This window comes from Oncorhynchus mykiss, chromosome 7, assembly GCF_013265735.2.
Source record: "Oncorhynchus mykiss isolate Arlee chromosome 7, USDA_OmykA_1.1, whole genome shotgun sequence".
NCBI lineage: Eukaryota > Metazoa > Chordata > Actinopteri > Salmoniformes > Salmonidae > Oncorhynchus > Oncorhynchus mykiss.
Window position 1 is genome coordinate 43,091,189 of NC_048571.1, and position 16,639 is coordinate 43,107,827.

Below are 16,639 nucleotides of genomic sequence, written 5' to 3' on the forward strand. Positions count from 1 at the left end.
ACTGTCTGAGTACCCTTGGCTCAAAGACATCCAGACAGGTCCCACCCCAGAAGACACGGGCCGGGAGTTTTATGCAGATGTGAGCCCCCTCTATTGTAATGTCAGCCAACCACACTGCAGGCCACACACACACACACACACACACGAGCGTATCGAAGAGAAAGGAATGCAAGCAAACAAATTCTCTTTGATTTATCCAGCTAGGATGTGCCATGACTTTTCTGGACAGTTGATAAAAATATACATTTCCCCAGTTGAAAAATTTGCACACGGAGGCGGACAGGGCCCCTGAGCGCTGTGTTGGGCTCATCTTTCACGTAAAACAGGCCTCTCTCTGATACCTTTAAAAGGTGATTCATCAGCTCGCCTGATGTATAAAGCACCCTTGGCTTTGCCCCTTTATGGAGCAGGACTGCACACCAAGTAGGAAACAATTATATGAGTGGGATCTACGGAATATCCCTGTGTGAGACCATCCCTCACATACACACAACGGACCCCCACTTCACACACATTATTCACGGTGCCATCAAAATTGATCTTTCCCTTCTGCCTAATATCAATCCAGTATTACAGTAAAACTAATACACACACTAATACACACACTAATACACACACACACACACACACACACACACACACACACACACACACACACACACACACACACACACACACACACACACACACACACACACACACACACACGGCTAGTGTAATATATCACAGGGTAAATACAAACGATCCCTCGTAAAAAAAAATCAATTTGGGATGATTGAACTCAAGCTATTAATGGACAAGACCTTTGTAATAACCATTATCATCGTCATCATCGTCGTGGAGATCTTTATGCCTTTCCTCTGATGAGTGGCCAGGAACCAGCTGCATGGTGGTTGCAATAGAACTTCAATTCCCCAATTCCTTTCAACAAACACATACAGTACTCATTTATTTTGAACACACACAGCACAGGGGTAGTCGTCTTTTTTTTTTTTACACTGGCAGATGGGGTTTATTTTTGGGACTCCAATGATGACATAGCCTGCGGAAATCAAAGAAGGGTAAAAATGCCACGCCCCCACGTCCTTCTCCTTCTCCAGCGTCCACCATCCACCTCGCTCTCTCCCCCCCTCTCTCTCTCTCTCTATCTCTCTCTCTCTCTCTCTCTCTCTATCTCTCTCTCTCTCTCTCTCTCTCTCTCTCTCGCTCTCTCTCTCACTCTCTGTCCCCCCCCCCCCACCCCCCTCTCTCTCTCTCTCTCTATCTCTTTCTCTCTCTCTCTCTCGCTGTCTCTCCAAGGCTGTCTCCTCTCGTCTTGGTCTGGCTCGGTGCTTAAAACCCTGGACTTACAAACCTTTCGTCCCGCAGATGAAAAACAAATAGCTGGAACTGGCACCACCTCACACATCTACAAAGACACTGGAAAACAAGGACTGGGCACTGGAGGAATTTTTGATTATCTCCAAGTTTTAGAGATAGAAGAAGATGAAGAAGAAGATTGACGGACAAAGACACAATTTAAAAGTACACTTCCCAAAACATATGCTAATGCTATTTACCACAAAAACTGGATGGGAGTTTCCCTAAACACCTGTGTTCTCAAAATGAGGATGTCTTAAATGGAATGTATTTGCAAAAACATCCATAACCAACTGAAGTCATGCTGAATCGTATTCAGATAACAGGCAGTAACACTAACAACCTAGTAATACCACAGCTAATATACCTGAATATGAGCTACACGAGTTAAACTGTGTTCATAGCGGATCAAATGTTTGAAAACACTGCATCTCTGATTGAATTCCTGTCCTGCTCCCAAACCGCCTTGAGCTGTGAAGAGGAAATCAAACCCTGAAACGTCTCCGACGAATCATGAATACGGAATGAGAGACTGCTGAAATCTAAACCCTTTACCCGCCCAGATACCTTTTTCTAATTAAAGTGATGCAGTCAATAATAAACAAATGAAATATATTTTGTGAGCTTGGTGGTGAGTGAAGTGGAGTCTGGTGTGCTGGCTGTTCTCATTAGAGTGTTGGTAAATGATAGTGCCCCTTCACTGGGCACACACTTTAAGGTAGGGGGGTAGGGAGGAGGGATGCTGGGGTGGGGTGGGGGGGGTGGGGGGGGAGCAGGAGGCGGAAGACGGAGCGAATCAAATCAAGAGGAACGGTAGAAATATAATATATATTATTTCAGCTGTCTTCTCCCTCAGAGTGAAAAACATACATTTAAATCCTATCCCCCCCCCCCCCCCCCCCCTCACACAGTCATTTCCTTTTACGAATCACTTTAGCTTTTCTTTCTCAGCCTCTCGCTCCTTAAATCTGACTTGATGTTGAGGAGGAGTGAGCTGATCTCCAGCATAGCGTGAGCTGGGTGACAGCGAGAGAGCATGTCTATTTCCGCCACGGGCTGAGCCTGCAGTGGGCTGTGCAGACTGCACAGCAGCATATAGACTTTTAGATGTCATTTTACTGTCTTTTACTATTTTTCTTTTCGCCTAAATGACTCGCCCTACCTTTTCAACAACCCGTGTTGTTATAATGCAAATGAATGACCCCTTTACCCATGTAAATAAATAGTGGTACTCCTCTAAAAGTACAACAAGGCCCACTAATTGTACCTACTATACAGTTGGAGTCCTGAGTATAGAGTGAATGCCTATCTAGATTAGCTCTCCAAACCTTCATCCGTTCTCTTCTCCTTTAGTTCTAATGCCTGAGTGTCTCTAAAGGATCATGCTTTTGTGGCAGTGTACCTGGGCAACGCCAGCAGACTATAGATCTCTCATTCTACTGGAACCCCCCCCCCCCCCCCCCCCCCCGATACCAATCTCTCCCTCTGTTTTAAACCCTCTCACTAATACCCCACAGATTTCCTCTCTATCCACTGTAGTGTATTTCCCTGATTTCTGTTCTGTGCCTCCTAGTCTCTGTGACTTTGTCTCTTGCTCTTCCTGTGTCTCCATGACATTGCGTGTGCTCCGTCATGTTTGCCTAAAGCCTTCCAGTGGGGTGTCCACGCCACAGCCACCTTGGCAGAGCAGGGGCTAATATTCAAAGACAGGGAACATGTGCCTTTAGTTGGTGGTTTGGGCATCGATGTTTGTTGGCTCGTCTGCTCGCTCTCTCTCTCTCTCTCTCTCTCTCTCTCTCTCTCTCTCTCCCTCTCTCTCATTAGCTGGGAGAGAGAGAGAGAGCGAGAGCGAGAGCGAGAGCGAGAGCAAGAGCGAGAGAGAGAGAGAGAGAGAGAGAGAGAGAGGGAGAGGGAGAGAGAGAGAGAGAGAGAGGGAGAGAGAGAGAGAGAGAGGGAGAGAGAGAGAGAGAGAGAGAGAGGGAGAGAGAGGGAGAGAGAAGGAGAGAGGGAGAGAGAGAGACAGAGGGAGATAGGGACAGCATCCTCCCTCCGCAGGAGAGGAGGGAAGGATTAATCCTTCCATTCAGTCCAACCACCAAAGCTTTACTTCACCCACTCTTTCATCTGCACAATTAGTCACTGCTCTCCATTCTATTGTAATAGGCACATTACTCACTGCTGATGTGTAGAATAGAAAGACAACAACACAGTCTGCCACTGGAAAAAAGCTCTGCATACGGGGGATTTAAACTTTATTCTCACTTCAAGACTAAAAACGGGTTTTTCTGTACTTAAATACTCTGTCTTTTTCTTTATGATTCAGTTAATATGACGACAGCCATGTAAATATAGCAGTATGTGTGTTTAACCGGTTATCTCTTAAATGACAGGGAACAAAAAATATGAGGAACCTGGTTGGAACACCACCAGTGATTACGTGCTAATGTATTGTACAGCTGTAGAATCTTAATTTGACCACTCTGTTGGAGGGGAACTTTCCTGCAATGCAAGACATTGTAATTTCCACATAGAAATTTCAGACTCGATTTTCCCTTACGGAAATGTATCAACCCCTGTATCAAATGTATCACAAATGTTCCATTAACTATAATCTACATAATAATGTACATTTCCTGTTGCTGCAGGATTCTTTTCCTGCCATAGTAATCTGGGTCAAATTGAGATCCTTCATCTGTATAGCAGCTGTGTCTGCCAAACTGTTAACAACATCTACAGCCCTGGTGCAATAACCATTAAATGATCTAGCTGTGAGACGTCTCTGAAACTAAAAACAGACCCAGGAGTTAAGCGCATGATGGGATTCTTTCAGTGGCGTTTACTTAACTCTCCTCTTCCTGTTTCTCTGTGATTCCCTGTGAGATTGTGGTCCCCTGGGCTCTTCCCCGGCAGTTATTCAGCAAATCCCTCCCTGCTGTTTGTTCCCTCAACGTTTCCCCAACGTTTCCCCAACATAACCCCACCACGAGAAGACATCCCTTTTTTTTTATCCACAATGCAACAGCACCACCCACATCAATTTATTCCTCTGTGGCTTTTTCTGTTGCGGTGTCCGTTCCGTAATAAGCATTGATAATTAGAAGAAAACTGTTTGAATGTTTGACCTAAGCTAATTAGAAAGTCTGCAGACTTGCCAGCAGGAATCCGCAATGGGATAATGAATCATAAAATGGTTCATTACTGCGCCCAGGGAACACTCTCAATCTCAATAAACGGACATGGGCCCTGGCAGACAAATCAAACCAGGACACACACACTTGCCTCATTTATCTGCTAAAAAGAACACAATAAAAACCGTTGCTCTAACAGTTTCTATTATGAAAGTGTCTCTCTCCTTTTCTCCTTCTCTCTTTCTCCAAACCCTCCCTCTCTCGCTCTCTACTCCTCTCTCTCTGACGTTTTCTCTTGACTTTCTCCCCCCCCCCCCCCGTGTCAAAAAACCCCCGCTGCTGCAAGTTTCATTAACATGGGTAACACAAAAAAACTCCTTGTCATGTAACATCAACCACCTTTACTCCATGTGTAACTCTGTGTTGTTGTCTGTTCCCACCGCTATGCTTTATCTTGGCCAGGTCGCAGTTGTAAATGAGAACCTGTTCTCAACTAGCCTACCTGGTTAAATAAAGGCGAAATAAAAAAATACCACAGAGGACCAGACATACTGCCAACGTTTCCTAGTTGGGCCCTCTTCTCTCAGATGTTCATCATCAAAGCAGTAAAATAGCAACCCCCTCTAACTACACAGAGGATGAGTGCTCATAATAAACTCTAGCCATGTATTCCATCCGCAAAGCGCAACGCAGAACACTAAACTCATCCATACCATAGCCCACTAACACTTACTGCCATATACTTGTACACATAACACCACACAATACTCCAGCCCCTGTGTAGATAGTACCCTGTTCCAGATCAACAGTTCCAGGCTTTTGTTCTCTAACGCTGACCCTCTCCCTCTCGTCTGGCTGCTCTGCTCTGTTCTCCCTGGGTTGGGCAGACAGCCTCTCCTGCTCACTAACAATGCTGCTGCTCCACTGCTTCTCCAATAAGCACAGACCTCTCTAGACCCACAGGCAAACATTCCACTCACATCAGCTCCCCGTCAGCTCTCCTAGGCAGCTCTGGTGTTCCAGCACTGAGCAGCAGCCATCTCCGTTGGTACTGAGCATGTCCCTGGCCTGCCCTCTCCAGAGTTCTCCGAGCCCCGGGACCCCAGAGGTAGAAATGTCCCAGTCTATTTTCTCCACGTGAAATTCAGCTTTTAACTTCCGATCCCTGGGGCCGTATGTATCAAGTTCCTCAGAGTAGGAGTCTGAGGATCAGGTCCCCCAGTCTATGCGATCGCATTCTTTGCGATCGAAAAGGCAAAACTGAGCCGAGATATGTACGCTTGATACATATGGCCCCTGAGAATTTGCTTAACTTATTCCTAATAACATGATTTTATATAGCCTAACACCACTGGTCATATTATTTTGTGCTACTGTCCAAAAATGGGGTTAGAATTGATGATATATTTGTTACTGACACAGGCTAGGCTACTGAATGATATACGGAGTAGAGTGTGGGGACGATCAGCATCCGTATACGAGTACTGCATTTTACGAGCTACTCAACTCAGAAAAAAAAAAGAACAGAACTCAAACAACATGCTCAAAACGGAGCTGGTGTCAAAACTGGAGTAGCTGGGCCAATCTTTCCACTGCAGTCTACGCACAGGGAGTTGATTTGCCCACAACAACAGTAAACATTATTTGGCAACGCAAAACTCTTAAAGGCCCAGTGCAGTCAGAAACATGATTGTCCTGTGTTTTATATATATTTTCATAATATGAGGTTGGAATAATACTGTGAAATTGTGAAAATTATGATAATGCCCTTTTAGTGTAAGAGCTGTTTAAAAAGACGGAGTTTTGGCCTGCCTGTTGACATCATCACACAGTAAATTAGTTAATAGACCAATAAGAAAGAGAGTTCCAAACTTCTCTGCTAATAACAGCTATTTTCCAGTTTTCCCCTCCCCTAGCAACATCTTGCTTGAGAAATTGCTCTTTGTTTTTGTTTCTTTTTGACCATTTTCATTTAAAACAATCACAGTAAGGTACTTAATTGTTACCCAGAAATTATTTGATATTGACATACAAATGGCTGTATTGGACCTTTAAAAATGAACATCCTCCCAGAGTACTCCATTCTAGCACTTTGTTTCTATAATCCCCTGCAGGCTCAATCGGAAAGCCTTTATTCCGATACAAGCCCAGCGAAGAGAGAATCCAGGGCCCATGAGAGAATCCAGGGCCGGTGCAAAATGTCTGCAGGAACAACAGGCAGGACTGATTGCTCTGTAGCCGTTCGTCCATGCTCTTTGACCCCTCTTCCTGGATAAGCACGGGCTAACTCTGACAAGATTGGCCCAGAGAGGCTGCTGGGGAAGCTTATTATAGACCTGTTGGCTAGCTTCCATACCTCGGAAATAACAAGGGTTCTTCTGACGAAGAGGAAGACTGCAAAACAAAATGGATGGAAATGGCGGTCTATCTGTCAGCAGATCATTTGAGATACAGCCAGATAGTGAGAGTGAACACATCGAAATCCAACAGATTAGAGCAGGATAGCGGAGAGAAGAGATAAGAGAATGTCGGGCGACTGTGAGAATACAACCTCAGCAGATACAGTACGTATGTCCACTTTCTTCCATTGCTGGAGTCCCAAAGAAGGTGTTATGCCTGGTAGGGCTGTGAGGTGCCAGTCGGGGCAGAGTATCCAGGAGCAGGTGAATCAATCCCTGTCCCCACCCACCCACCCACCCACCCACCCACCCACCCACACACACCCACACACACACACACACACACACACACACACACACACACACACACACACACACACACACACACACACACACACACACACACACACACACACACACACACACACACACACACACACACACACACAGCTACTGTGGGGAACACTGCTGCCATGTACTATTGTGTTACAGGAAGCAAGTGTTGGCTGATATACGCAGAGGGGCAGGTTATCGTGCTCAGCTAACAACCTCCGAAGGAGAAAGGTCCGGTCTAAGGCGCAGAGAAATAAGCGGTTTCATGTTCATCCGTTCACGACTGGCTCAGGTCTGTAGGAGAACTATGAGGGGGAGATCCTCCCAAACTGATAAGGAAGACACACAAGACCGCCTCGGAAACAAGATGCGGCATCTCAAAGGTGTATCATGTCAGAACATGTCTCATACGAAACCCTGTGTGTAACCTAGCAAAAAGGTTCAGATCATAGGCTGATAGTGAATTCGTGTGTATTTGTGTGGGAGGATGGAGGTGCAGTGAATTTGTGTGTATTTGTGTGGGAGGATGGAGGTTTAGTGAATGTGTGTGTATTTGTGTGGGAGGATGGATGTGTAGATGTAGATGTAGCTTGGTACTTACAGCCCTTATAGATGTCTGTAGGGATCTGGACGGCGCTGTAGGAGTAGTTCACTTTGTTTTTAAAGTTGGGATCGTCCACAAACTCCAGCTTCACGGAGTAGGGGTTCTCCATCAGGTTCTCTTCCCCGTCTTCATCCTCCGTCTGCATAGAGAGATTCACAGAGAGAGAAACACCCTGTCAGTGGGATAGGTACAGGACAGAAGGAAACAGACGGCCAGAGACAAGGACTAACACAAAACAGACATCCGCCCTGCACAGCCACAAACAAACACGAATGCACTCACACAGGTCTGCATGCACAAGTGCATGCGCGCACACACACACATATACACTTTTGGATTAAACAACAAAAACGGCAATTACGCCGCCTTTTAGGCTGGGTTTGGAGTTGCCTTCTATTCTTTGCCTCGTCACAAAGCAACAGCGGGTATCAAAGCAGACACAAAACAGTGAGAATCAATTAGTGTCCAAGATGGCTATCACAGACACATTAAGGTGGCACACAAATTAACCCTGACAATAACTAACAACCAACACCACTCAATCACAGCTCTCTCTCTGCCACCCACACGAGCAGGGCAGAATCTCCAGCACACCCATGCAGTGTTACTTTAGGAAGCCAGCTGGAGCTGCCTTGTGTTTTGTTTTGACGTTCACGACAACATAATGTCTATTGGAGGTCTGGTGCCGTGGCGTCGCCTAGGCAGAGAGCTGCTGTACATTTGGTGAATATTTGTAATCATTTCTTTTCATAGCATTTTCCCTGACAAACTTTTTGTTTTATGAATGACCTATTAGGTTATTATTATAGTCTAAATAGTGCGAATCCAGCATGTTTTCAAGACTGAAGTTGGCGGTTAGTTACTGGCTAGCTAGCTAGCTAATGTTAGCTGGCTAGCAGGCAATGTTTTGATTCGATGATGCCAGCTATCTGGATGTTGAGGAAGGAGAGAAACCTGAATACAGAGGTACAGTATACAGAGATGACAGCTGACCATGACCATAAGGAGAACTAAGTTATAAGGCTACTCATCGACAGGGCTGCAGTGGAGCAGGTTGAGAGCTTCAAGTTCCTTGGTGTCCACATCACCAACAAACTAACATTGTCCAAGCACACCAAGACAGTTGTGAAGAGGGCACGACAACACCTATTCTCCCTCAGGAGACTGAAAAGATTTGTCAGGGGTCCTCAGATCCTCAAAAAGTTATACAGCTGCACCATGGTTGCATCAACACCTGGTATGGCAACTGCTCGGCCTCCAACCGCAAGGCTCTACAGAGGGTAGTGCGTACGGCCCAGTACATCACATCAAGCTTGGGGCCAAGCTTCCTGCCATCCAGGACCTCTATACCAGGCGGTGTCAAAGGAAGGCCCTAAAAATTTCCAAAGACTCCAGTTACCCTAGTCATAGACTGTTTTCTCTGCTACTGCACGGCAAGCAGTACCGGAGCACCAAGTCTAGCTCCAAAAGGCTTCATAACAGCTTCTACCCCCAAGCCATAAGACTCCTGAACACCCCCCACCCCCATTTTTACACTGCTGCTACTCTCTGTGTATTATCTATGCATAGTCACTTTACCTCTACCTCCATGTGCATTGACTTTGTACCGGTACCCCTTGTATATAGCCTCACTACCTTTATTTTATTGTTGCTTTTTAATCATTTGTTATTTTTCAGTTTATTTATTCATTTTTTACTTTCTTAGCACTGATTTTTCTTAAAACTGCATTGTTGGTTAAGGTCTTGTAAGTAACCATTTCACTGTAAGGTTCACACCTGTTGTATTCAGTGCATTTGACAAATAAAATTGGACTTGATTTAATACTCCTGAATTACTACTGAAGTGTGGTGTGCTTTCTGAACCCCAAGTGGGTGCTGCATTTTGTTAGTAGTGAAGAGTTGTGAGCTAGCTAAACTTGGTGGGTAGTACAGAACTACTATGAAGAAATATTTTTTTGCTCATCAATCTACACACAATACCCCATAATGACAAATCGAAAACAGGTTCTTAGAAATGTATGCAAATGCAAATATATACATTTTAAAAATCCTTATTTACATAAGTATTCAGATCCTTTGCTATGACAGTGCATGTCAATGCAAAAACCAAGCCATGAGGTTGAAGGACTTGTCCGTAGATCTCCGAGACACTAGTGTGTCGAGGCACAGATCTGGGGAAGGGTACCAAAACAATTCTACAGCATTAAAGTTCCCCAATAATTCAGTGGCCTCCATCATTCTTAAATGGAAGAAGTTTGAAACCACCAAGACTCTTCCTAGAGTCAAGAACCCGGTGGTCACTCTGACAGAGCTCCAGAGTTCCTCTGTGGAGGTGGGAAAACCTTCCAGAAGGACAACCATCTCTGCAGCACTCCACCAATCATGTCTTTATGGTAGAATGGCCAGACGGAAGCCACTTCTCAGTTAAAGGCACATGACAGCCCGCTTGGAGTTTGCCAAAAGGCACCTAAAGACTCCCAGACCATTAGAAACAAGATTATCTGGTCTGAACTATTTAGCCTGAATGTCAAGCGTCACATCTGGAGGGAACCTGACACCATCCCTACGGTGAAGCACGGTGGTTTCAGCATCATGCTGTGGGGCTGTTTTTCAGCGGCAGCGACTGGGAGACTAGTCAGGATGGAGGGAAAGATGAACGGAGCAAAGTACAGAGATCCTTGATGAACACCTGCTCCAGAGCGCTGAGGACCTTCGACTGGGGCGAAGGTTCACCTTCCAATAGACAATGACCCTAAGCACACAGTCAAGACAACGCAGGAGTGGCTTCAGGACAAGTCTCTGAATGTCCTTGAGTGGCCCAACCATAGTCCAGACTTGAACCCAATCGAACATCTCTGGAGAGACCTGAACATAGCTGTGCAGCGACACTCCCCATCCAACCTGACAGAGCTTGAGAGCATCTGCAGAGAAACCTGTTTTTGCTTTGTCATTATGGGGTATTGTGTTTTGTTTGATAAAGAAAAAAAGCAATTGAATCCATTTTAGAATAAGGCTGTAATGTAATAAAACGTGGAAAAAGTCAAGAGGTCTGAATACTTTCCGAATATTTTTTTAAATGTATTATAATATATATAGATAAATATATTTTACCACCTTTTTCTCCCAATTTCGATCTTGTCTCATCGCTGCAACTCCCCAATGGGCTCGGGAGGCGAAGGTTGAGTCATGCATCTGCCAAACCGCACTTCTAAACACCCACCCGCTTAACCCGGAAGCCAGCCGCACCACAAAGAGTCGCTAAAGCGCGGTGAGCCAAGTAAAGCTCCCCCTGGCCAAACCCTCCCCTATCCCGGAAAACGCTGAGCCAATTGTGCACCGCCCTATGGGACTCCCGTTTACGGCCGGTTGTGATACAGCCCCGGGTTCGAACCCAGGTGTGTAGTGATGCCTCTAGCACTGCGATGCAGTGTCTTAGACAGCTGCGAGACTCGACTGGCCTAGGATTCAATCTTGATTATCTATCTACATATGACAAGCCTTGCCTTTTCAAGAGCCCATCGTGAAAATAAATAGGAATTAGATCTAAACACATCCTCTGGCAGAGCTTATTCATTTAATCTTTGCCTCCAAATCCTAAGGGAGCTCGCTAAGACTCTGCAAGGTGCATACTGACAGAATATAGCACATAGCTAGTACTACACATCCACTGTACAATATACACACATACTGTATATATGCATTGCATACCATAAGGAAAGGGAGGCGAAAACATCCATCAAATACTGTATATCATACGGTATACCATACTGTATTTAATACTGTATACTGTATATCTTACTGTATATAATACTGTATTATAAGAAGTGTTGGAGGTAACGTGTTCAAAAGGTTCACGAATGTGTTACAAAGTAATGCGTTACCGTAATAATATAACGGCATACTGTTCCAATTACTGTAGGAAAGGTCGTTGTTACTTAGTTACTTTTGTTATCATTCCCTTCCTAGTTACAGTTATTGATCAAAATAGATATTTGTGATGATGATGATTATTCCATGTCGGGTTGGCTCAATATTTAAAATCCCCACGCCCCAGATTGCAATTGTTTTTGTCCTGAGATTGAGGTCCTCTCACCAGAACAAAAATAAAACATAAACAAATACTCAAATACATATAGTTCATTACTGTATAGTTCGCATTGAGACCTGCCCACATATCATGATTTAATAGAGCAGCAAGGGTTCATTGAATCTGACATGATAAAAACGGGTTTGTTTTTTCACAAAATGTCATTCAAGCCTCATACCCTGTGCAAGAATTGATTTATGGCCGGGCTTTAATTGTCTATTAAAATGCAATTACAAGCTGTTGTTGGAGAGGATGGGAAGAGGAGAGCAGGGGGACACTTGTGATGATAGCCCACTGAATGTCAACGCTAGGAACAGTGTGGTCACAGACCAGGAAAACATGCTACAGTACCTTACAGGAAACACATCATCAGACATACGTCAACTGTCTCGCGTCTCCCGCTCTTGTGTGTCTCTCTCATACATACTTGTACATACACAGTTGTGCAAACACAAACGTATCTACACAAACTCACATGTTATAAAAACCCATTTACACAAGGCTACACTCACAGGTTATGGGCCTTAGTTCGACATCTATCTTTGTCGGTTTTGACTGTAATAACAATGTATAGCTCATAAACTGTCTCCTGTTCCTCAACTCATCCATTCATTCTGTCAAAACCTTCCCACTCAGCGAAAACGTTTCATAATCGTTCTGTCACCTTTTTTTCTTCTTCTCCTCCTTCCAATCATCTCCAACTGCATTACAATGTTAAACTGCCCCCCCCCCCCACACACACACACACAACAATGACCCCATCACACAAGAACATAGACTTGAGAAGATGTGCAACGTTAAGGTCGCCGGTGACAGCGTACAAGTGGATGGTGGTGGAAGTGACCGTGAAGCTCATTGGTTGAACAACATAACACTAGCCTTGTAACATGACAGCAAAGACAATGAATGCGTTCATGATGATGATGCGTATTCAGCAAGGGTGAGAGTGTTACAGCCTCACGCTGGTCTAGCAAAGAGGATCACTCGGTTACTGATGCAGGTCCGTCAAAACGCGTGAGGTAATTGTGTCACGGGGCAGTTTGTTGGCATGGGTGATTAGGTAGGACATGCTGGTTCATCGCTGAGGATGATTGGGTTAGAGGTGCTGGTTTATCAGTTAGAGAGGAACTGGGTTAGGAATGCCGGAAGGATTAGTTACAATAAAGGTCTTTGGGTTCGAAGGGTGGATTATTGCTTAACATAAATGTAATTAGATTAGAAATACTATTGTATTAGTTGCAGGGAAGGTGACTGGCTTAGAGAAAGGGGTTGCATTAGTTACAATGAAGGTGATTGGCTTAGGGAAGTCGGGTTATCAATAACGGAGAAGGCGATTGGCCTTCATAAGCCCCTCGTGCATCATCAGCATTCTGTGGAGTCCCGTCCCGGTGTTTGTTTATCTCTCAGCCTGACTGTCATTCCAGTGAGGCCCTCTTTTTCCAAAGAGCCCAATCATAATTAACCAAGGCAGCTTCTAATTAGGAGCTGAATAAATCCACACAGGAAAGACTGATTGGTTCATTTTCTTCAGCCACCCACCACCTGTTTTGCTCGATTCATTACCCAATTTATTAATTTTATCTCCCCATTCTCAAGGTTTAATTAAAGGTTGAAGAGGCCAGGAATGACATTTTGAAGACTCTTTCATTTCCACTTTTACCCATCTAGGGCTCGCCCATGATCACAAGCATCTCTCGCCTCCAAACCCAGCTCATCCCTTTGATATTGTGTGTGTGTGTGTGTGTGTGTGTGTGCACGCGTGTGTGCCCATGTGTGTTGGTCAATCGCACAGGACAGATTGTGGATCACTTCTGAACCGAAAGCCAAATAACAGGGCTCCAAACTGAGCTTTGACAGTGTAATATGGTGCAGTGTATGACAAAAGCAAAGAAAATGAAAATGCAAGACGAGTCTGTGTTTCAAATGCATTGAGAAGCTACAATAACATTAGTGTTTCCAGCTAGGTGGCCGACGTCTCTGCTCCTTGCCCTCCACCAAAACGCTCCCTTATCGTCATTTACAAGTTATATGCATTTCACTACCGACCAAATAGCTGTTTCAAATGAAAGTGAGATAATGCGGAGACCATTGCAATTTCACCCAGAGTGAGCTTTGTCTGTTCTCTGCTGAAGCCTAAGTAATAATCTTCTCTTGGGTGTGCCTGATCTTGTCTCTTTCAGTTGGGTTGTTCTCGCAGAGGGATTTTCCCCCAACAATGGCTGATAAAAACAAAACTCTAAAATGAATATCATATTGTTCTACTGACAGCCAATAAGGTGCTGCCGGGACAGGCCAAGACATCATGCCTATAATCTTTCATGTGTCGGCGTGTCTGTCTCTGTGTGCGCATTAAAGTCACAGTAAAAAAAAAACATGTAGAATGGGACCCTGCCAATGAAGACAGTTCATTGTCAAAGTGCCAGAGCAAGAGTTGGGGTGTGAATAAGGCTAGACCCCAAGATAGTCTTAACATGGGGTGTTATTAATCCCATTACTAAGCAATCCCCTCCAGTGCCACTACACATACTACTGTGGAATATTACCATCAATGAGAATGGCCGCTATGTGCTGTTTCTATGCCTGGACACAGCGATTAAGAGATTGAGGACCCAGACAGAGTAGCCTTTTGGGCAGGAACTCAACTGTGGACAGTGCCTATACCTACACAAGGGCGATGCGCGATTCAATTTAAAGTTGTGAGAGATATGGAGTCCAGAGCATCTGGCCCAACAAGCTAATTAGATATTGTAATGATGGAGTGTTTATAGCTGAAAGGAGGGCATTACAAGCCCTGTTTGAATCGGGGAGAGAAAGGGGGGATCGGATGGGCAGACAAGGGGAGAGGAGAGATGGAGCAGACAGGGCAGACGAGGTGACAGTAGCAGCAGGAGTAGAGCCCGTGTACATGAGTAGAACAAGGGCTCAGGAGTAGAGCAAAGGTACAGGAGTAGAGCAAAGGTACAGGAGTAGAGCAAAGGTACAGGAGTAGAGCACGGGAACATGAGTAGAGCACGAGTACAGGAGACGAGCAAGGGTACAGAAGTAGAGCACGGGTACAGGGGTAGAGCAGAGTAGAGCACGGGTACAGGAGTAGAGCATGGGTACAGGAGAAGAGCACGGGTACAGGAGTAGAGCAAAAGTACAGGAGAAAAGCACGGGTACAGGAGTAGAGCACAGGTACAGGAGTAGAGCACGAGGCCAGGATTAGAGCACGGGTACAGGAGTAGAGCACAGGTACAGGAGTAGAGCACGAGGACAGGAGTAGAGCACGAGGACAGGAGTAGAGCACGGGTACAGGAGTAGAGCACGACGACAGGAGTAGAGCACGAGGACAGGAGTAGAGCACGGGTACAGGAGTAGAGCACGGGTACAGGAGTAGAGCACGAGGACAGGAGTAGAGCATGAGTACAGGAGTAGAGCACGAGGACAGGAGTAGAGCACGGCTACAGGAGTAGAGCACGGGTGCAGGAGTATAGCACGAGGACAGGAGTAGAGCACGGCTACAGGAGAAGAGCACGGGTACAGGAGCAGAGCATGAGTACAGGAGTAGGGCACAGGTACAGGAGTAGAGCACAAGTAAAGGAGTAGAGCAAGAGGACAGGAGTAGAGCACGGGTATAAGAGTAGAGCACGGGTACAGGAGAAGAGCACGGGTACAGGAGTATAGGAAAAGTGGAGGAAAAAAGCACGGGTACAGGAGTAGAGCGGTAGAGGTAGAGCACGGATACAGGAGTAGACCACGAGTACAGGGGTAGAGCATGGGTACAGGAGTAGAGCACAGGTACAAGAGTAGAGCACGGGTACAGGAGAAGAGCACGGGTACAGAAGTAGAGCAAAAGTACAGGAGAAAAGCACGGGTACAGGAGTAGAGCAGTAGAGGTAGAGCACGGGTACAGGAGTAGAGCACGAGTACAGGGGTAGAGCACGGGTACAGGAGTAGAGCACGGGTACGAGAGTAGAGCACGGGTACAGGAGAAGAGCACGGGTACAGGAGTAGAGCAAAAGTACAGGAGAAAAGCACGGGTACCGGAGTAGAGCACGGGTACAAGAGTAGAGCACATGTACAGGAGTAGAGCACGAGGACAGGAGTAGAGCACGAGGACAGGAGTAGAGCACGGGTACAGGAGTAAAGCACAGGTACATGAGTAAAGCACAGGTACAGGAGTAGAGCACGAGGACAGGAGTAGAGCACGAGGACAGGAGTAGAGCACGAGTACAGGAGTAGAGCACGAAAACAGGAGTAGAGCACGGCTACAGGAGTAGAGCACGAGGACAGGAGTAGAGCACGGCTACAGGAGAAGAGCATGGGTACAGGAGTAGAGCACGGGTACAGGAGTAGAGCACGGGTACAGGAGTAGAGCATGAGAACAGGAGTAGAGCACGGCTACAGGAGTAGAGCACGGGTACAGGAGTAGAGCACGAGTAAAGGAGTAGAGCACGAGGACAGGAGTAGAGCAAGGTGACAGGGGTAGAGCCGTGTACAAGAGTAGAGCAAGGGCTCAGGAGTAGAGCAAAGGTACAGGAGTAGAGCACGGGTACAGGGGTAGAGCAGAGTAGAGCACGGGTACAGGAGTAGAGCATGGGTACAGGAGAAGAGCACGGGTACAGGAGTAGAGCAAAAGTACAGGAGAAAAGCACGGGTACAGGAGTAGAGCACAGGTACAGGAGTAGAGCACGAGGCCAGGATTAGAGCACGGGTACAGGAGTAGAGCACAGGTACAGGAGTAGAG

At 45.8% G+C, this 16,639-nt stretch overlaps 1 protein-coding gene across 4 annotated transcripts in view; it reads right to left on the reverse strand.

The window, feature by feature from the left end:
• LOC110527806 (voltage-dependent calcium channel subunit alpha-2/delta-2) overlaps positions 1-16,639 on the reverse strand; it is a 294,926-nt gene that overhangs the window by 56,547 nt on the left and 221,740 nt on the right. For all 4 annotated transcript variants that reach the window (XM_036983281.1, XM_036983283.1, XM_036983280.1 and 1 more), the window contains one exon: positions 7,821-7,962. In XM_036983281.1, coding sequence (XP_036839176.1) covers positions 7,821-7,962 — 142 coding nt within the window. The remainder of the gene's footprint in view (positions 1-7,820; positions 7,963-16,639) is intronic.